The sequence below is a fragment of the Ciconia boyciana genome, chromosome 7 (assembly GCF_034638445.1).
Source record: "Ciconia boyciana chromosome 7, ASM3463844v1, whole genome shotgun sequence".
Classification (NCBI taxonomy): domain Eukaryota; kingdom Metazoa; phylum Chordata; class Aves; order Ciconiiformes; family Ciconiidae; genus Ciconia; species Ciconia boyciana.
Window position 1 is genome coordinate 24,888,869 of NC_132940.1, and position 20,936 is coordinate 24,909,804.

The 20,936-nt window shown below is 40.8% G+C and overlaps 2 protein-coding genes across 8 annotated transcripts in view; one reads left to right on the top strand and one right to left on the bottom strand.

Annotated features, from left to right (window-relative positions):
- GPSM2 (G protein signaling modulator 2) overlaps nucleotides 1-5,840 on the top strand; it is a 31,824-nt gene extending 25,984 nt beyond the window's left edge. For all 5 annotated transcript variants that reach the window (XM_072868668.1, XM_072868671.1, XM_072868673.1 and 2 more), the window contains 4 exons: nucleotides 2,021-2,197; nucleotides 2,980-3,142; nucleotides 3,278-3,495; nucleotides 5,178-5,840. In XM_072868668.1, the coding sequence (XP_072724769.1) occupies nucleotides 2,021-2,197; nucleotides 2,980-3,142; nucleotides 3,278-3,495; nucleotides 5,178-5,342 (723 nt within the window). In that variant the 3' untranslated portion in view covers nucleotides 5,343-5,840. The remainder of the gene's footprint in view (nucleotides 1-2,020; nucleotides 2,198-2,979; nucleotides 3,143-3,277; nucleotides 3,496-5,177) is intronic.
- CLCC1 (chloride channel CLIC like 1) lies at nucleotides 70-20,124 on the bottom strand. Of its 3 annotated transcripts, none has more exons than XM_072868676.1 (12): nucleotides 19,841-20,124; nucleotides 18,817-18,908; nucleotides 16,958-17,053; nucleotides 15,917-16,024; nucleotides 14,693-14,914; nucleotides 11,632-11,772; nucleotides 10,366-10,459; nucleotides 9,129-9,226; nucleotides 8,900-9,046; nucleotides 8,048-8,341; nucleotides 7,267-7,513; nucleotides 70-3,124 (listed from the first exon to the last, which is right to left on the bottom strand). In XM_072868676.1, exons 1-11 carry the CDS (start codon nucleotides 19,893-19,895, stop codon nucleotides 7,286-7,288), a joined length of 1,575 nt encoding a protein of 524 aa, XP_072724777.1. In that variant the 5' UTR covers nucleotides 19,896-20,124; the 3' UTR covers nucleotides 70-3,124; nucleotides 7,267-7,285. The 3 variants fall into 3 exon arrangements, with proteins under 3 accessions (XP_072724777.1, XP_072724775.1, XP_072724776.1); XM_072868674.1 differs by having other exon boundaries at nucleotides 18,817-18,957; XM_072868675.1 differs by lacking the exon at nucleotides 19,841-20,124 and having other exon boundaries at nucleotides 16,983-17,053; nucleotides 18,817-18,957.
- Nucleotides 20,125-20,936: the final 812 nt, after the last annotated feature.

Sequence of the window (20,936 nt, forward strand, 5' to 3'; positions counted from 1 at the left end):
ACCTCAAGTTACAAACAGTCAGAAGTTTTATACTTAAGAACTTTGAAAGAACTCGGCGGAATGTTGATGTCATTCGCATCCCTTTTTTAATGTAGTTCACCTTAAGAGTTAGATAAAAGCAGGTCTAACAATTCTAACAAATACTTTCGTCATGTAGGTAACAGTCAGCATCTTACATGTATAATGGTTGTAACGGCTTGTGGAAAGCTTGCTTTATTCCCTTCACAAGTAAGAAAGAACGGGGTGCTGTAGTGTGGATCAAAGGAATTCCTTTCATCTCCTCTGTAAAAAAGTGGTTTGAGGGTGCAGCATGAAAGTGATTCAGAGTAAAATTCCTAAGCTTTAGCTCAGCTGTTCTGAACATTTTTTCTTTGGTTACAGTCATTTTATAGGCACTTAAAATACATGTTCTGTTTTTCACTTTGGGATTTCAACCCACTTGCAAGCCATTAGTAGTTTCAACATCCATCTTGAGTAAGGATGCTATTTCTGAAATGCTGAAACTGAGTCACAGATAGGTAAAGTAAATTCCCCCCAAGCGCAGAGAAATCTCTTGGAGCTGAGAGTCCCTGATTAAGATCCTTCTGTCCTTGTCTGAGAGATTTCCTTCAAATTCTGTCTACCTTTAAACGGAGGGCTGGCAGTTCTACATGAATGACTCCAGTGGCAGACTGAAATTGCTATTTTTCCCTCCATACTGGGATATCTAATTCCCATCTCTTCGAGTGATGCAAAGCCTGCCATCATGTTTATCAAACAGGAAATTAAATCTCAAAGCTTACATCTGGACAGTTGGTACAGCTGAAGTCAGCACTGGTGCTCAAAAGCCTCTTTGTGTACCGATTTAAAAAGATCTTGGGTTTAGTCCAGGGTGATTTCTCTGCAGGGAACCGCTAAGTTTTTGGCCAGTATCAATCAGCTGTATTTTCTTACTTTCTGAATCTATTTATCTGTGATATCTTTTAAAATACATAGCTTGTGATAGTCTGTGCCCTAAATATACTAAAATGTTTCATGTGGGTTTTGTAATAAAGTATTAATCTAGTATTGCAGCTTAGCTCTTATAAAGGGCATTTTTCAGGATACTCAGTAGATTCTGAAAATTCATTCCATAGGTGTCTTTGATGCATAGAACAATGTATGACACCAGCATTACGGTTTGACTGAACAGAATGCCATCTTCTCAGAGCTGGAATCTGTGTGCTCATCTTAAGCCTTTAAAAGGCAATCCACTTGGGTAGGCAGTGTTGCTGAAAGATTTGTGACTGTGTTCACAATTTCTGATGTTGAATCAAGGAAAAAAATGTGGTTTTATTCAGTTACTATGAGTTTGTCAGTTGTAGACAAAGCTGTCAATTTTGTGGATAATTCTGTTACTTTAGAAAGGAATTTAGGGAAAATCTGTCAGGTTGATAAAGCTATCCATTCTGTTCCTCAGTGAAACAAGATGGTTATTCCTGTTTGCTCTTGTGCTGGCATTCTCCTCCCTCTTCCTTTTCAATCTTTACTGGGAATTTTGTGTATATCAAGGACTTCATAGAAGGCTGGGTCTGTATAAGTATCTGGGTTTGTATACGGGTTTGTTTTGCTCTAATGCTTTGTAAAGCTGTGGATTTTTTTTTTTCTTTCCAATTATAAGAATGACAGGTGGGAAATGCCAGCTGTGGCTGCATTTTAGCATTCACATTAACTACATTTCCTGCACTGTAGTCAGCAAGGAAGACTTCAGTGTGTTTGATTAAATATACTATTTGACCACATTTTAATCAATCAGGTGTCACACTACAGTTCAGTTATAAGACTGATCAGTAACAGTACTAACCAGCTTCAGGTAACAAGAGCTCAGTAGTCACAGGTCAAGTAATGGAACCAACACCTAAGTTTTCACATCCTCCATGGCTGGATAAACTAAATAACATAAAGCTGCTTCATTTTGGGGAGGAAAAGCAGCAGCAAATAAGAGGTAACAGTATAGGTAATGAAAATCAGAAGCTTAATTTCATGACTCTTCTTTTCTTAGGTTCAGAACTGGAACAGTGAGATTCTTGCTAAACAGAAACCACTGGTTGCCAAACCTTCAGCAAAACTGCATTTTGTAAATCGACTAAAAGGCAAAAAGTACAAAAACGGCACCGCTTCCAAAGTTTTGCAGGATGCCAGTAATTCTATTGATCATCGACTTCCAAACTCTCAGAGGGTAGGTTTGGCGAGCTGTGGAGATCATAGCCTTTACTAATCTTTGTCTGATCAAAATTATGGAAAACACGTTCCTGCAGCTGTCCATTTCAGTTTTACTGGGTTTAAACTCTGTGAGTCTGTAAAATGATGCATCATCTGCCATTCTACAGCTGTCTCATGGGTGGTGCCAGCTTTAAGCTTTTCCTACTATTGGAACATTTTTTTCCTGGTGGATTTTCTAAAGTTACAGCTCAGCTTGCATGTATATTTTATTTCTAGCCTCTTCTAGACCCTGCTTCTCCAAACTTAAAAAAATCTAGTTTTTCTGATTCAGACAGTGGGAGATATTTTTGACGTATTTTTAAGGTTATTGCACTCTTGACAGAAGTGAGTCATTTGATGTAGATGAGAGACGAGTGCTTTTGACCATAGACTTGAGGAGACAATAGAAACTGTTCATTGCTGTTCTTGTTTTTTCTTTCATGGGCATTTGGGTTTTTGGTGGATTCATAGCTGAGAAGGAATAACTGCAGTTGTACTGATCAGAGTGCTGTTTCTTTTCTGTTTCAGAGAATGAAATGTTTCTAATATATTTTACCTACCAAAAATGCTTGCCATATTATTAGCATTTCCTCTTACGAGAAATCTCTGTCTATAGAAATGGATGACTAAAAAAATTCATTTAATGGATTTCAGATACCCAAATATCAAACATATTACTGGACTGAAACTGTGATGCAGTTGTCCTAGTTTTTGGTACTCTTCAGTTCAAAATATGCCTAACTCTTCTCTCCTCCTCAGAAAAACAGTCGAGAGACAATGGCAGATGAAGGGTTCTTTGATCTACTGAGTCGATTCCAGAGTAACAGGATGGATGATCAGAGATGCTATTTCCAGGAGAAGAACAGATTCTCAGCTGCTTCAGTGGCAACATCCTCTACTCCACCTAAAACAATGAGAAAATGTAATTTTTTAAAAGTAAAATCCCTATCTGACTTCAGTTCCTGCCAAATACTACTTCAAAAATGTATTTGCATGCAGGACTTACTATGGAAAGGAGCTTATTTCTAGGCTAACTTGTTTTCTTCCTCCTCCCCAGCCTTTTCTACTTCTTTAGTCTCACCCCACACAGATGAATTTCTAGACCTACTTGCTAGCTCACAGAGCCGCCGCCTAGATGACCAACGCGCTAGCTTTGGTAATCTACCTGGACTTCGTCTTAATCAGCACAACAGTCAGTCAGTCCTGGGTCACCTCATGGCAAGTAACAACAGAGAACTGGATGATGACTTCTTTGATATATTGATAAAATGCCAGGTAAGTGTTTTACAAAAATTCTTCAGATTCTGAGTCTTTGGGGACTTGATTTGTGCATCCTGCTATTTAGTTTCTTCAAGTAAGCGACCATGTTTATTGTGTTTTAAGACACAGATTGATTTGGCAGATAAGGAAGAACACAGAGAACAAAAAATTAGGAAATTTTTTTTACAGTTTTTTTGTTTTGATTTTTTTTTTCAAATTATCCAGTGTCTAGTAAGTATAATTTTGGTATTTATACCATGGTAATCATTTAAAGTAACAAATGCTGAAAAGGTGAAGGAAAACAAGTGAGGCTATTAAAAGGAGTAAGTAAAATGATTAAGAGGAAGTATTTAGATCTGGCTTGTTAGGAGGACACCTGATATACCAGGAATCCTAACTTACCAGATGAAAGAATTCAGTATCAAAGTTCTACTGGTGATAGTGATCATCATTCCAGTTATGTTAACTTTAAATAATAGTTCATGGCAATACACAAGTGAGGTGTCTGATTCTCAATTAGAGCATGGTAGATATACCAATTAGACCAAAGATAATTTAATTAAAAAGACTCGGTGTTCTACCTGATGGGTTGATAAGGATCTCAAAATACAAAATTCAAATACTGAGTTCTCCAAAGGTAAGTATGTATGTTAGCTTGGGTGGGAAGCAGCACCTGGAATTGAGTCTACAATGACAGTGTTCATCAACTGGATGAAATACCGTGTTGTGTTTTAGCAGCTTGTCTATTTTACTTCTTTGAGCCAAGCAAAGAATCTAGAGATTAATGATAAATTTTGTCTCTTCACATGCACTATATGTAGCAAACGTAACGCAATGACTGACTGTGTTTATTGAGAAAGGAATGGAAAAATTTAATTCCCTCAAACATTACTGTGCTACTGCTTTAAACAGAAGCACAAAACGGTAGCTGACTTTTGAGACTTTGTCTCAAGGATGACAGAGGTCCAAGGTCCATCATCTCTTTGTACTGAACACTGAAAGCCATGCCTTTCTGAAGTGACCCTCCAGTTAGCTCAGCAGCAGCCTGTGGCTGCTGAGAAATCCTCATTCCCAGCTAAGGCAAAGGAGCTACTGTCGATGGCTGCAGTCCACAGCCAAACCCTAGGGCAATAGACGGATGTTTGGAAAATCTGACCAGGAGCAGGTGGCTGTGTGAAAGGAGCACAGACACCATCTCAGAGGTGTTAAGCAAACTGCTTTGCAACATTGTGATTAAAATGTACCAGAGTCTTTCGAGTTTGGAGGAAAACTTTCTCTCAATATTGCCTTTCCAAATCTGACAACAGTGTGGCTATTTTTTACTCCCTGTATAAGGAAAGGAAGACAAACATATTTTCTGTTATATGAGACTAGAAATACTGTGTACTAATGCTAAAATTCTTCTTTTAGACAGAGGACACTTAAATCTCATTGTGCAATATGAACTAAATTGGGGGTTTTATTTTCAGATACATGTGGACAGGTGGTTTGGAGAGGAACCATTTTAGCTACACTTGCACTCAACTTTCTGATTTCATTTAGAAGTTTACCTGGAAACAAAACTTACAATTTAAATCCTTGTAATAGCTTTAAATCTGAAAACAAAAGCTTTTAGTAATTTTTCACTTATATTGTTCACTTATTTTATTACATATATTCCTGTAAACATGCAGCTTTATTGCTTGGTCTGTCTGTAGGGTTCCAGACTGGATGATCAAAGATGTGCTCCTCCATCATTTGCAAAAGGACCAACTGTGCCAGATGAGGATTTTTTCAGCCTGATTTTACGATCACAAGCTAAGAGAATGGATGAACAAAGAGTCCATTTACCCTCAACTATAAAGGGACCAAATTCTAGCTGAAGAAAGAAACAGGCGCCTACTGTACAGTAACATCTTAGGAATAATTTTCATTTGCTGGCAAAACATATGCCTTTTTACAGAAGACTGCAATTAGTAGTTTTGTCCCCTTTCTAATACTTTTTTGTATAAATAGCAGCAACATCACACTCATGACCAGTAGTTAGAGTTGCCGCTGCTCTTTGCAGTTGGCAGCTGCCTTTAGCAGTCTGAGATACTGATTACTGCATCTCCCTCTTAATTGCCTCTAGTCTATGAACATTAGTACATATTTTTTTCCCGGTCAAGGTATTCTCATTGCTGATGTGTGGATTCTACCACTGTCTCCATCTAGTGTAAAACCTAAATTTGTATGTTCTTTTTAAAGAAAAGGAATTTTTTTTCCCCTGATTTGTACCTCCCTGGAAAAAGGTCCTGTTTTCTTTTATACTTTTTTAAAAATTAAAAAAAAAATTTGAGAAATAGCTTCAGTACTTAGTCTGTCTTTGTGTTTCTGCAATTATTTTTATTAAAAAAAACACCCTAATTTTAATTGTTTAATAAAAAATAGTATTTTCAAAATATGCTGGATTTTTTGGGTAATATTTAGTTAAGTGTTTCCTGTATTACTCAGCACAGTTTTACAGTCAGAAGAATTTAAGAAGATATACTTGTTTTTAAGTAACAGCTGCCAACGCTGTTCTGTAGATTGTGTGGTACATGTCCACCACCAATAGTGGTCCATGCACTAAGGAATCACAGGGGTGGTTGGAACTTGGCATGAACTACCATGGACGTCAAGTAATTCCTGCAGTAATTTAATTTAAAACGTTACAAACAGTAAACATACGTATGCTGCTTATTACTTGACCTCAACTACTTCTTCTCTTGATAACGATGTGCTGTGCTGGGGTGGTTCTTGGGAACCCAGAGGGCTAGATGTTGTTTTAAGTATAGGCATCTAGAGTTAAAAGCTACTGATTTTAACACCAAAGGTGGCAAACTGTTCACTTCAGGTATTTATAAATGAAGTGATGTAAATTTTTAGTTGAAGTATTATACCCCTAGAGAAGAACCTACAGCTAATTTTAGCTTCAGAATAAAATGGCATTGTAAGAATAGCTAAACAGACACAGGCTCCACATAATTCAGACTATTTTACAGTTACTGAAAGTTTTACGTTCATTCTCTTGCAGCTTTTTAGCACTGAAAATTGATTTCTACTGAAACTGAAATTGTCCTCCTTCTGCTTTTAAGGAGAAATGACAAAATATTCTTCCAAAACCATGTGTTACCATCAGTTTAGCATGCTGATCTTCAGTACTTCTTAGTGCTTCCTATTCCTTGTTCAGCTTTGAATCACCCTAAAACATCTGATACATCAGCTTCTCACTCCTCTGCAAATGACTAAACTAGAAGAAAATAATCAAGCTGTCCTAAAACTGAACTGACAAGCAGCAATTCTACTTACTTAAGCGTGATTTTAAAGAATATAAACCAAAGAGTCCTGAGACTTCTAGTTGAGCTGCAGTTAGTCTTATGTGAATTATATGAATATCAACAACTTTCTTCCAACTGTTTGCCAGTTACATGGTTAGGCTTATGTTGGCTAGATCACAGACTATCAGTGCTTTCCCACCACAGAATACTTAGGTTTTACTCAAAAGTTACTACAGAAACTTGATTTCAATCAAGCCAAACAAGCAGCAGCACCCACAAGCCTGTTTTCTTGGCCAATTAAAGTTGTATTATCTTACTTACCGTATTTATTTCAAATTCCAGAGGTAGTACGTATACTCAGTCTCTCAGTTTTTAAAACCCCACCTCACAACTATGCTTCCTAATGCTCTGACCAAAGATGAATTCCCACCACTGTTCTCTTTTCTACATTTGAGAACTAGAGCAGAACTAGCAAGTATGTGACAACTAAAGAGTAGACAAAACTTACAGCCGAGCTTGGGGCTTCCTTAGTCGTCTTCCTGCGAGTCGCGTGAACTGCTCTTTTTCTTGTCTTCACATGGTTCCACTGCAGAACTTTTCCCTTCTAGGTTTTTATTAGGATCACAACTTTCTCCAGTCTCTTGCTCTGCTTTGCCTGTCTCCTGATTCTGCTGATCAAGTGCATGTTCTTCAGTAAGGTTTTCGGCTGTGATAGTTTCTAGTCTACAAACTTCAGCCTCAGTGTGCAATCTATTCTGTAAAAATTAATAAAAGCTATTAATTAAGCAATCCAAAGTGATGGCATCTATTGCTTCAGGTGCATCTCAGCTCAAGGGGCAGAACTCCCCCAAAGCATGACTGGTATTTTTTTTCCCCTGCAGAAACAGTACATGTAAATAAGCACAATCTAGAGTATAAGTCTGTTTTTAATTTTCTTAGTTTACAGAAAAGTCAGCACTGCTTTTTTTCCCACCTTTCCTCTATGGGTAATCATTATTGCCCAGGCTCACATAAGTACTGATCTCTCAAAACAGAAGTTATTTAAATCTTTACTGTAAAGAGTTTTAATTCAGTAGTTTCCTGCCACAGTTAGCTACTGCACGGTATTCTTCCAGAACAAGACATGCCCAAGATACCTCTACCAAACTGTTCCACAGGGGAACAGGTAATTCCTTAACTCCTCTCTCCCCAAGATTTGGGTTAAGCTTGTTCTTTAAACATGTTCTAGCAGATGACATGGAAATCTATTAAATTTAATCCCAGCTCAAAGAGCACCAGGACTAACATACACCAGGTTCTGGTTTCTGAGGCTCTTCTACTTGCATGTCTGTCTCATTGCTTGTATGCACGATGTCAGGACTTCTGCTGCCATTTCCTGGTCTCACAGGAGCATCTCCTCTGTCATAAGGTCCTCTATAAGCATAAGGAAGCTTCTGCGAATAATAGCCATGTGATTTACTCCCATCATATTGCCCAAAGTCTATTTTCTCCTGTTGACTGTCAGGTGGAGGAAGACTTTTCTTCTGAAAAGACGTTAAGTATCTTAGCACAGATACCGATGATCCTGCGCCATAGCAGAAAGCCTGGGGTGGGGGGAAAGAACAAAACCAAGTATTTGCAGCCTATGGTTTTCACACAGAATTCAAAGTCACATATCTGAAAAACACTAAAAGAAAAGCTCAGGTGGATCAGAATGGCTACAATAAAATCCAAGCTCACTGCAGGAACTGCCAGACTAGATGCAGTTCATCTTTGGTGCTACAGTAAAGATGTTGAAGGCTCTAACTCAATGCTTTCATGTACAAAATGACAATTATTTGCATCATTGTGCCATGACACAAAGAAGAAATGGGAACTAAGCTGCAATAAACTGTCATAGAGTCTAAGATTTTAGGTGGTTTAATGCTATTTTATCCCACTTGGGGAGTTGGGGAGAGATGCAGTTTAAATACAAACTTACTTATTTTAATTGCTAAATCAACTGTACTATAAAGACTTTGTCAAGAAAAAATTCCCTTGTAGAAATAATTTCCTCTACGCTAAGAAATCTGTTCAGCAGTACAAGTAAGAAATAAATAAATAAGCTTAATATATTAAAAAATTAAACTGAGCTTTTAAATGAAAGATAAATGTATACAAACCAGGACAGCCAGAGCCATCATAATTAGCACTGGAACCTGCAGAATAAACGGTATCTCCTTCATAAGTGCTTTGATGAATTCACCAATACCTTGTCCTACATGCTTCAAAGGCTCCGTTACAAAGTTGGTGAAAGTAATTGCCAATGCCTAGAAAAATATAAATAGGAAAACAGTGTTGTCACTGATTGCAAACATAAACAGGAACAGCCTCTTTAGGCTTGGCGTATACCTTTGTCGGTGGAACCAGCAAAACAGGATTTACTAGTAGAGTTTCATAGTACTTCTGACAGGGATCGTCCTGAAACATCCATTTACTTCTGAGCCATTCTGTAGTCAAAGCAGAGACATATTTTCACTACTTTCTCAAAATATATCTTATGACACGGCTGTAATACAGAAAGTAGCATTTCAATCATAAATGGAAGAGAACTCTTCTAGATATGGTTCAAAGCTCAGATTTATTTTTAAAAATCTGAGATTAGCTTGGCAGTGTAGTTTATCCAGTCATGGGGATGCAGGATGGAGAGGGAAAGCTGGAAAGAAAGAGAAGAAACTGAGGTTTTCCCATGTTTAGTCAAGAAAGTTCTCCTTATTAGATGAACTTAGTCCCTAGAAGCCTCAGAAGAACAACAAGTCTCATCTGTGGGAACTATTATCTAGCACATTTAATCCACAGCTACTGAAACAGAAGTAATTCTGAGTGTTATTCCTCATCTGCTAGGCTGCAAGTAGATTGAAAATGTATATTTTGCTTGCTAGATTTCAAGAGACTATTATAGTTATAAAGCAGAATGTCTTACTCCTTAAGGGAACTTTTAACTTATAAACAAGTAAGTTATGACATCAGTGTCTCTGTAGTTTGATTTTAATACAGTCAGAATATAAACCATTGAAATTTGACATAAAAAGAGCAATCACAGCCAATAAATTCTAAAGGGAAGACTGTAACAAGCACTCATGAGAGTTGCCATCATTAATCTACCTGCTATAGCACTGGAAAACAAATAACAGCTAATGAAGAAATTCAGCTTTCTCTGCAAAATAACAACACTAGAGTAAGTAGTTACAGATCTAATTTCTGAAGTCCATTGTACTAGCAGGCCTGGACCATTAAAAAAAAATAATCTTTTTCTTGAATTCTGCCCTCCTATCTTCAATAAACAGTGCTGAATGGTGGGGGGACGACGACGACAATTGGGAAAACACTCACAGGGTAAGTTATAAGGAAAAACACCATGTAGAAGTAACACCATGACATGCTCTAAGCAGAGTTTTGTGATAAGCTCTCCTTCAAAGGCCTAGAAAAGAAAGTCTTGTGGAATGGAAAAATGGTACAACCACATAATCATGTATTGCTGAGAAGATTCAATGTACTACCCGTGAAGAAATTAGAGTGTTCTTGGATACTATTACTGAATATTTTGTGATCTTAAATACTATTACAAAATAATGAAACAAGTATTTACCAATAAGGCTTTCCCCCCAGTCCAACTTCTCAGCACAGACGTTATCAAACTGCCCCATTTTCGCAATTTCTGCTTGATGCTGCGCAAAGGCCAGCTGCAGGAGAGTAAGAATTACTTGTAAAACATAAAACAAGGTGGTGCTGGGCACAGAGCACCTGCACCCATGCAGCACTGCACCTGAGCTAATGATGTTTGCTCTTAGCAGGTTTGGGATCATTACCTGGGTAAATCTGTATGAAGAAAAGTTTGCTACCTAAACAATTTAACAGAGTTAAATTCTAAGTACTTTCCAGGAATGGATAAAAACTACCAAGATGGCTACCTCCAAGCTGTTCTCCAAATGGAGTCTGAATTACCAAAAGAGCAAACTTCAATATTCAAAGATAGAAGTTCAGGGCAAAAGTAATCTGACATCTTGTTTCCTTAAAATGTTTCTAGGTTAAAAACACACAGCTGCCATGCAATTACTAATTAAAATGGCAGGACATTCTCTTTTATTTTTGTAAATAATTCCCATCAACAAATACCTCTAATTCATTGTAATTTTGCCTTACAGTTTGCAACTGATAATCAAACAGAAAAAATAAAGTCAAATCATCTGTTGAAAAAATCTGACATTCTTCACTGACTCAATCTAAGTCCTCCGCATGGCAGTCCACTCATGTTCAAGAGCCATCCTACTCTCTGGCACTCCGCTATTCCTGGGTCTGACAAGGTGCAGTTAAATTCTGATGACAAGATGTGAGGACTGAGATTTTGTGGTTGGGCTATGACCTAGCAGCACAAATTCCTCCTCATTAAAACCAATACCATTGTACAGTCAGCTACTTTGTCACCATTAATGAAGCATTTATCTCTGGTCTATCACACATTAAACACGGTTTTGGCCGGGGAATCCTTAGAAAGAAGAATTCTTTCTAAGAGAATCCTTAAAGAAAGAAAAAAACCCACAATTTATTTTCATCAGACTTTTCTACTAAGCTGCTTTAGACAGAGTTCATGTCTCCCTTGCCCATGCAGTGAAATCACAGTTCTACTGCTTGATGAGTTTTGTGCACCTTGGCAGCAGGACAAAAGTTGGCAGGGTTTCTTTTCTTCTTCTTTAAGCCTAATACACCTGTCAACATGCAAAAAAAAACATTCACCCCTTTATTTATTTTGCAGTCAATTATTGCTTTATATAAACTAAGGCACTAAATAACATTAACTCCCTCATAACTGTAAAATTTGAAGCCTAAAAGCCATTAAGATTTCAGAACAACTTACCTTATACAAGTAAAGCCAATTCCATGCAAAACTGATGAGAAAACTTATTAATAAAACACGTTTCAGCTGAACAAACCAATGAATACGTGTCCAGAGCTCTGTAGCTATTACTATTACAATGCACACTAAGCACAAGAGTATCTGAAAAAGAAAACAGGAAAAAATTATGATCCAGATTAGGAATTTTCCATGCTTACTGCCAGTACACATGAAGGAACTTCCAACTTTTGTTTTTACTGGCATCATTTACACAGAACAGTTGAGAGAATTTTTCCTTGCTTTCACAGCATATCTGCAGCAGTAGAAGGCAGAACAGTTTCATGGTGTTAGTAGCAGTCACTCCTATCACAGCCTTACGTTGCAGTTGCTCATTTCTTTCTTGTGATATTTAGTTATTTCTTCCTTACGATATTTATCGTATTACCTACCATACTTTAAAATAGTGCGCAAGAGCTCTCAGTCCCCAGATGCAGGAAATCAGGAAAGGAAGGCAAGAGACAAGCATGGCTAAGTCGAGACCTGCTGGTCAAACTAAAGGGCAAGAAGCAAATGCACAGGCAGTGGAAGCAGGGACAGGTATCCTGGGAAGAGTACAGGGACGCTGCCCGGTTGTGTAGGGATGGGGTCAGGAAGGCCAAGGCGCAGCTGGAGCTGAACTTGGCAAGGGATGCAAAGAATAACAAGAAGGGCTTCTACAGGTATGTCAGCCAGAAAAAAAAGGTCACAGAAAGTGTACCCCCCCCGATGAGCAAGACTGGCAAACTGGTAACAATGGACAAGAACGCCGAGGTACTCAACAACTTCTTTGCCTCAGTCTTCGCTGGTAACCTCTCTTCCCACACCTCTCGAGTGGATGGACAGCAAGATGGGGACTGGGGGGGCAAAGTCCCTCTCACTGCAAGAGACGATCAGGTTCAAGACCACCTGAGGAACCTGAACATACATAAGTCTATGGGACCTGATGAGATGCATCCCAGAGTCCTGAGGGAACTGGCTGATGTTGGAAGCCACTCTCCATGATATTTGAAAAGTCATGGCAGTCAGGTGAAGTCCCTGGTGACTGGAAAAAGGGGAACACTGCATCCATTTTTAAAAAAGGTAGAAAAGGGGGACCCTGGGAACTACCGACCCGTCAGCCTCACCTCTGTGCCTGGGAAGATCGTGGAACAGATCCTCCTAGAAACTATGCTAGAGCACATGGAGGACAGGGAGGTGACTCGAGACAGCCAGCATGGCTTCACCAAAGGCAAGTCCTGCCTGACCAACCTAGTGGCCTTCTATGATGGAGTGACTACACCAGTGGACAAGGGAAGAGCTACAGATGTCGTCTAGCTGGACTTCTGTAAGGCCTTTGACAGAGTTCCCCACAACATCCTTCTCTCTAAATTGGAGAGATATGGATTTGATGGGTGGACTGTTCAGTGGATGAGGAATTGGTTGGATGGTCACATCCAGAGGGTAGTGGTCAACAGCTCAATGTCACCGATCTCCATCTGGACAAGTGATGTCCCTCAGGGGTCCGTACTGGGACCAGTACTGTTCAATATTTTCATCAATGGTATAGACAGTGGGATTGAGTGCACCCTCAGCAAGTTTGCAGATGACACCAAGCTGAGTGGTGCAGTTGACACGCCAGATGGACAGGATGCCACCCAGAGGGACCTGGACAAGCTAGAGAAGTGGGCCCATGTGAACCTCATGAGGTTCAAGAAGGCCAAGTGTAAGGTCTGCACCTGGGTCAGGGCAACCCCCACTATCACTACAGGCTGGGGGATGGAGGGATTGAGAGCAGCCCTGCGGAGAAGGACTTGGGGGTACTGATGGATGAAAAGCTGGACATGAGCTGGCAATGTGCGCTCGCAGCCCAGAAGGCCAACCGTATCCTGGGCTGCATCACAAGCAGCATGGCCAGCAGGTCAAGGGAGGTGGTTCTGCCCCTCAACTCCACTCTGGTGAGACCCCAGCCAGGAGTACTGCGTCCAGCTCTCGAGCCCTCAGCACAGGAAAGACATGGACCTGTTGGAGCAGGTCCAGAGGAGGGCCACAAAAATGATCAGAGGGACGGAACACCTCTCCTATGAAGAAAGGCTGAGAGAGTTGGGGCTGGAGAAGAGAAAGCTCTGGGGAGACCTTATTGTGGCCTTTCAGTACTTAAAAGGGGCTTATAAGAAAGATGAGGACAAACCTTTTAGTAGGGCCTGTTGTGATAGGACAAGGGGCAATGGCTTTAAACTAAAAGAGGGTAGATTGAGACTAGATATAAGGAAGAAATTTTTTACAATGAGGGTGGTGAAACACTGGCACAGGTTGCCCAGAGAGGTGGGAGATGCCCCATTCCTGGAAACATTCAAGGCCAGGCTGGACAGGGCTCTGAGCAACCTGATCTAGTTGAAGATGTCCCTGCTCACTGCAGGGGGGTTGGACTAGGAGACCTTTAAAGGTCCTTTCCAACCCAAACTATTCTATGATTCTTATATCCTTAGCTTAGCACTTTGTAATTCCATTTTAGAGAATATGACATTTTCACACAGTCACGCTCTTCTCTCCACCACTATACAATTTTTTTCCACAAAATTCACAAAAACCCCTAACCTATAAAATCTAAGACCTCAAATATACACTTGCCTCAATATAAATATATTCCAGCTCCTGCAGATGCCAACAGCTTCAGCATCTATTTGAATAAGAGACAACTCTGGAAAATTTATAATGCACGAGTTGTCAGTTTAAGTGACAAGAAAGTACTAGAGTCTAATGAGTCACGCAGCACAGATATAGAAGACAGGATGAGAAAAAAGAAAGCATACCAGAAAAAAACTGCAAAGCTACAATAAGAAAAGATGAGCACAGGAATAAAAAACTTGAATTCTTACTTCAAGTGAATACATTGCCTCTACCTTCAGCAACCATGAAACAAAAAGACTGATTCACTGTAAGTACAATGGGAAGAACTGCTTTATGCGTGGAGTTAAGATGGTACTATTCATTGGCTAGACTTGCACAAAGAAACTGGAGGAAACAGCAATTAAAAACCAACGACAAACCTTTCTTCTTCTCTTACCAGAAACATATTATATAGATCAATTCCAAAAGTGTCTTCAAATCTCCAATGCCAAGCTTTATAATCATGGTGCTTGAAATTGATCAAAATATCACTAAGTGCATCATCCACAGCACCTGACTGCCAAGTTTCCTCACTGAGAAACCTGAGGATCTCCAAATATGTCTTTTTTGTAAGAATGATCTCAGCATCGTAATGGACGTGGCCCATGTTTTCCTCAGGCTGAATTAAAAGCAAAGCAAAACAGTGGTTAAAAGCTGCTTATTTGGAAATAGAAGTACATACAAAAAAATGTATCCCTATGCAAATACCTGATTATATACCCTCATTATGTACCAGCACCTTTTTGAAGCAGACTGCAGGATGAAGACATGGGACAGGGAGCACACTATGATTCTATAACCTTTTTGTTTGTTCTTCTAAACTATATAAAACAGGAATTAAACTGGTTTGTACTCTTTCAATTCTACAGCAAAAACCTAAAAAATCAAGTGAGTTATCTCACCTGTTATTAAAATTTTAGAACCACTTCTCATTAACAAGTAATAATCACTAATGTGCTATGTGAGCCCCGATCATGGCTGGGTAATACAGATAGAAGCTATTAAACACTGAAATAAGAAATTTTGCATTGCTAAGTACAATGTTCTTTGTTAAACATTAATTTTGCTTATTGCTAAAAATTTATTCCTCTACCTCTGAATAGAAAAAAAAATCTCCACAGACGATATAATAAAGAAAGAAGGTGATTCTTACATGCAAACTCTAATAAGCTACTACTCCTAGATGGTTAACGTGGTAGAGTCGAAAGCAAAGGCCTAAAAGGTCTACAACAAACAAGCAAACAAACAAACAAACTCCAGCTCTTTCAAGTTTAACCACCATTAACATGAACTGAACAGGGTATTACTACAGCTGCATCCCAGCAATAGATATTTAGATACGTACTCTGATTCCCGTAGTCTTCCTTTGGATGCTTTACAGATCAAACGGCAACTGCCTCTGCAGCAAACACTGCTAACTAACAGCAATACTGGATGCACATACTTGTATCATTTTCTCCTTTGCAATTCAGTTCCCTTAATTTTAATTTAAATTTAAAGTATACCAGAATAATTAATAAATAAATACCAGAATAATTAATCAATACTTGATAACTGTGAAAACCACATAAAGTAGTAATATGAATTCTAATGAATTTTTAATGACTGTTCAAATACTTACAAGGCCAAGTTTCCCAGCTTCATTTAAAATCTTATTCAAGTATCGCTTCAAAATATAGAAGCTACGGCTTTCATGTGATTTGGCATTCCTCTTCTCACATTCTGCAATCTGCAATGTAAAGACATTTTATTAACTTCTTGCTCAAACCAGCTTGTTCATAGGAGAAAAACAACCCCTACCAACATGTTAAACTCAGGATTAACAGAGGCCCATTTCTTTAGTTTAGCAATAATCCCATGATTAGTACACCAGATAAAAAGCGTATGCAGCTGCTGAAGATACTACTTTCCATGGGACTGGCCAGTACTGGACATTCCAGATCTGCTAATAATATGGTTTGAATACTAACCTCAGTAAGACCAGAAAAAACTAAATATCTGCATCTCCTTAAATTCTGTTTATATCGGGGGGGTGGGGGGGAGAAGAGAACTGTAAAAAATACTAACTAAAACAACATTAAAATTACATATCCCATTGGGTCTCCAAATGGCTGAGGCAAATGAGAGCCCCGGTAGCTACACAAGCATCACCGCATCCTCCTGATCTCAGAGGAAGCAGCAGCATGGGGGGCTTACAGCGGCTTCCAAGAGCTGCAGCATTGCACATTATGGTCAGCCACAAACATGTTCTCTATGCCCACAACCCACCCCTTAAAATCCAACAGAACTGAACAACTTGAAAATGAAAGGCCCAGGTTTCTTAGCTTTTGGCAGCACAGTGCGTTATCACCACACATGTTGTGATGTTATCACCACCACATGTTCAAACTGTTGACACTGGACAGAAGCACATAGCTCCTATCAACTTCTGTTATGCTATAAAACATTTTAGGAAACAGACCTTGGTAGGCCAAGCAGCAATTTGGAATCGAGTTCAAACCACTTCCAGTCTCTCCTCTGAATAAAGAGGTTCCCCCTACATAACGCATGGTCTCTCACAGATTATGCCAGCAATTCACCTGTTCTATACTATCCAGAAAAGCATCATCAGAAAGCACAAACTGTAAAAGGCTGGAAAATATCCTGAAGTTCCATAACAAACCTTCTGTTGCAAGGAATCTACTTCCCTGGAACAACTCCATAAGACTTCAGTACTGACTGTATCCACAGTCTTATCCTCAGAGTCATGATAGTTTGTCTAAAATTGCATAAGAAAAACACATATTTTTAGAATATGTTACACTTCTATAGTCAGATCACTCTAAGAGGCACAAAGGAGCTAAAAAATGAGTGTTGGTCTTTGCTGTTAATACTCTCCCAACGATACTCCAGTTGCCTCTCTGCTGTTATTTTAGGCTCCAAACGGACAATTACTTTAAGTTTATCTAAACGCATGCTGCCTTCAAAAGGTGAGGTCTTGCCCTTTCCTCCCCCACCTGCCCTTTCCCCTCCTCTGAGTGTTGGTGAGCCACGCAGTGCATCAGATTAGATAATCGGACTGGCTAAAAACCGCCTCAGCAAGCAAAGGGGCAGTTTTCAGCCAGACAAATTCCCAGTCCAGCTGGCCATGCAGCCAGCCAGACTGAAAGTAAACACAAAGCCCCATTCTCGGTTGCATGCCTTTCCTTTCATGTTCCCTCTTCACTCTGAAACAACATCCCATTTTTTCTGCTAATTGCTCAGACTTAGTTTTAGCAGTGCTGCTTCTACACAACCAGGCATGCATATTGAGGAAAGTCTCCAAAAGGAAGTGCAACATCACACAAATCAGTGAACTCATGCTGATATGAAGTTTGGTTTTGAGGACTCAGGTGGCCCACACAGCCTGCCTACCTAAAATCTCTCACTGTAGGGCAGAAAAGAAATCCTGAAAAGATGGGTTAACCCAAAGCAGTAATTTTTCTCCTTTAAGATGCAGTTCTATTTTTGTGGGAGACAACAGTAAAACTCCTAATGTTTTTTTATAAAAACTGAAGCAGTTGGGCACCAAGTTTAAAGACTCAAAAACGTGCAGCTGAATTTTAGGGATGCTAATGACTATCAGGTGGACTTGGGGCAGGTGGAGGCTGAGGAGGAACTCTGTGGAGAGAAATAATGCAGTTTGCAGTCTTAATAATTTTCTGAAGCTTCAGAAATGCAAAACCAAACTTGAAGGCTGAAGAATGACAAAAATCAAGGGTGCCTGTACAACCAACCACAGTTTAGAGTACCATGTGTGCACACATGTAATGGATAAAAAATATGCATCTCATGATATATGTAGAGTCCACCCCTCATATAAGACAACCGAGATGATTCACCTTGTTAAAACCAACTTTTCATATTTCATCTTCTCCTCAATGTTCATGAATTACTAACAGTACAGCACTCAATCCCTATTCTGATCTTCCTTCTGAAAGCTCTGATGCCCAGCATTACAAAACACCATTGACCTTCATAATACTCTCACATAATAAATGGGGTTTATTCCCATATTAGTGGGGAACCAGATAATTCAAGTAAAATATAATCATTAACCTTAACTACCCCAACTTTTATCAGCTAGGAACTTAATTTTCAAGATATTTAACACTATACTTGAGAAACTAGCAAGAACTGCTTAACCCAGTACTTCTCAGAGAAGTAACCTGTGGAGCCACAACCTGCGTAAATCAACCACCACCTGTGAAAAGACAAAAAGCATGGTTCCTGTGACTTGATCAATGTGCAACAGAAACTCAGCAGTAAAAGGCCTGAGCTAATTATCTACAATAATATAGACTGCTATTTTTTTCTTGCAATTTTAACAATGGACGCACAACACTTTTCTGTGTACAGGTTCAGATGTAACCTTATAAGACCTTAAAAAGACCGTAATTCTATTGTTTTCTAATGTCACGATTTAAGGGCAATCTTTCAACAGCATGTAGCTGAAGGACTGTTTGGGAGAGACATGTATTTGTGCACCCTTTCTTTTTCTACCTTGTAAGGTCTTCTCATTGTTCCTGATGCTGCATCGTAATTGAGCATATCCGTGGGGTCAATCCATTCATCATCTTGAACTTTACCACTGCCTATTAGCACAACTGCACACAATACCAAAGGAAACAGCATCCTGTAGCGCTAAATGCAACAAGAAATTCAGATTATTTAGTTCAGAATACAACATGCTGTATGAAAAAACGGAAACAATCTTACAACATGAAAAAGGTATTCTCCAGTGTTGTTTAAAACTCAGTTCTCCATTAAGCAGGTTAAGCTTCACTTATATAATTTTTTTTCCAAAGAAAACACTGGCAAGAATACGCAACAATTAAGCTGTATTATATGACTGAATCAATGTAACTAGCTGTAGTTATCAGCAGGTGTAGGCCAGAGTTCAGCGTGGCTGAATACGATAAAACAGTGCAGAACTCCTCCAGGCTTCGAGACAAGGGCCCAGCACCATTATCACGACACAAATTCCCGTGGCAAGTCTTGCAAAGGCCGTGAGCATACTCCCGCCCTGCCCGCGCGTTGTCACCTCGGTGCTGCTCCGACAGGCCCGAGGCCGCCGGCCCCGCTTCCCTCCGGCTGCAGGCGCTGCCTGCCCCGAGCCGTAGGCCCGCACAGGCCGACCCCGGGGCACGGCTGCTTCTCCCCGGCCGACGACGCCAGAGGCCGTACGTTGCAAGCACCGAAACAACCATAAAACGGACAACCCCGTATACTTCTCCCCCTCCTTCGCCCTCGCCTTGTTTGTCTCGGATACTAACACCACGGTGAGAGAAGACACGCAGCCTTCCAGCCCCTTCCTCGCTCCCACCGTTCCTCCTCGCCAGTTCACTGCGACGAGCGCGCTAGGGCCCGCACAACGCGCGGGCCGGGCCCGGTAGCACCCCCGGTCCCGCAGCAGGGCTCCCGTCAGCGGCCCCCCCACCGCCGCCCGGCCACGGACCAGCGGCGGGCCCCGCCGCCCCTAGCGAGGCTCCGCAGCCGAGGGCCCGCCCGCCAGCCCCCCTGGTACCTGAAGGCCCGCAGACGGTCTCGGCGTGTTTACCCGGCCCGGAGCCGCCCCGCATCGCCAGGCCCCCAGCAGCCGGAAGGGGGTCCCGCACTACTCCCCGCCCCTTACGCCTGCGTTCCCGCGGCCGCCACTCGCTCCCAGGCGCGCCGCCGCCCCGCGGCCGGGGAGAAGCCGCTCCCACCGTACAGGGGCCGCGGAGAAGAGGGCGCCGAGCCTCCGCTCGGGCCCTCAGGCGCCGGGAGCGGCTGCCGGGCTCGGCGCTGCCCGGGGGGCCCGCCCAGCGGCTGCCGCAGCCCCGCCCTGCCCGCGGCCGGACGGGCCCAGCCGGCAGCGGCTCCACAGCTGCGGAGCAGCAAAGGCAGGACACGCAGCGAGCGTATTAACATCTAGAGGAGTAGCAGGTTGAAGATCACAGGCGTTGAAAGCAGGGAGGACACGGCTAGGGAGCCGAGGCAACAAGACAGTTAACATCCCCCCCCGCTGGAGCGAAGCTAGAGCGAAGCAGCAATACAGCCACATCACGCAGACCTGCAAGAGAGGAAGCAGCAATTCCCCTCCCCTTTCTCGTCCAGCACGTGGATTTATTTTTTTCTTTTTATTTGTCCACAGTTCCAGGCAGACATACACAACAAAGACTTCCCTTTAGTAAATACAAGCGAGGGAACAATAATAATAGCTCAGAATCACATAAAATGACAGACATAAAACTAGATCCTCTCTGTAAAGATGCAAGTTGTACTAAAATTCAGTTAAGGAAATCAGTATTTAAATATTTGTAGTGCTAATAAAAAATAGTCTGCCAGCTTTGACCACAGATAGAAAACTGGAAGAACAGAATAGTTTGAAGTCGTGTTTTTCTCCAAAGCAGCATTAGGACCTTAACCTCTGTGTTTAATATAGAAAAATAAACAGATTTTCAGCTCTGTGCTACTGTATTATTACTTACCACAGTGCAACATCAGGCACTCGGAAATGCTATCAAAGATCTAAAGTCTTTTATAGTTCTAGGCATACCACAGATTGTGATGTACAGTTTAAGTATCCGAGTTGCTTTGAGGAATTATAAACCAAGAATCCAAAATAACAGATGAGAGAG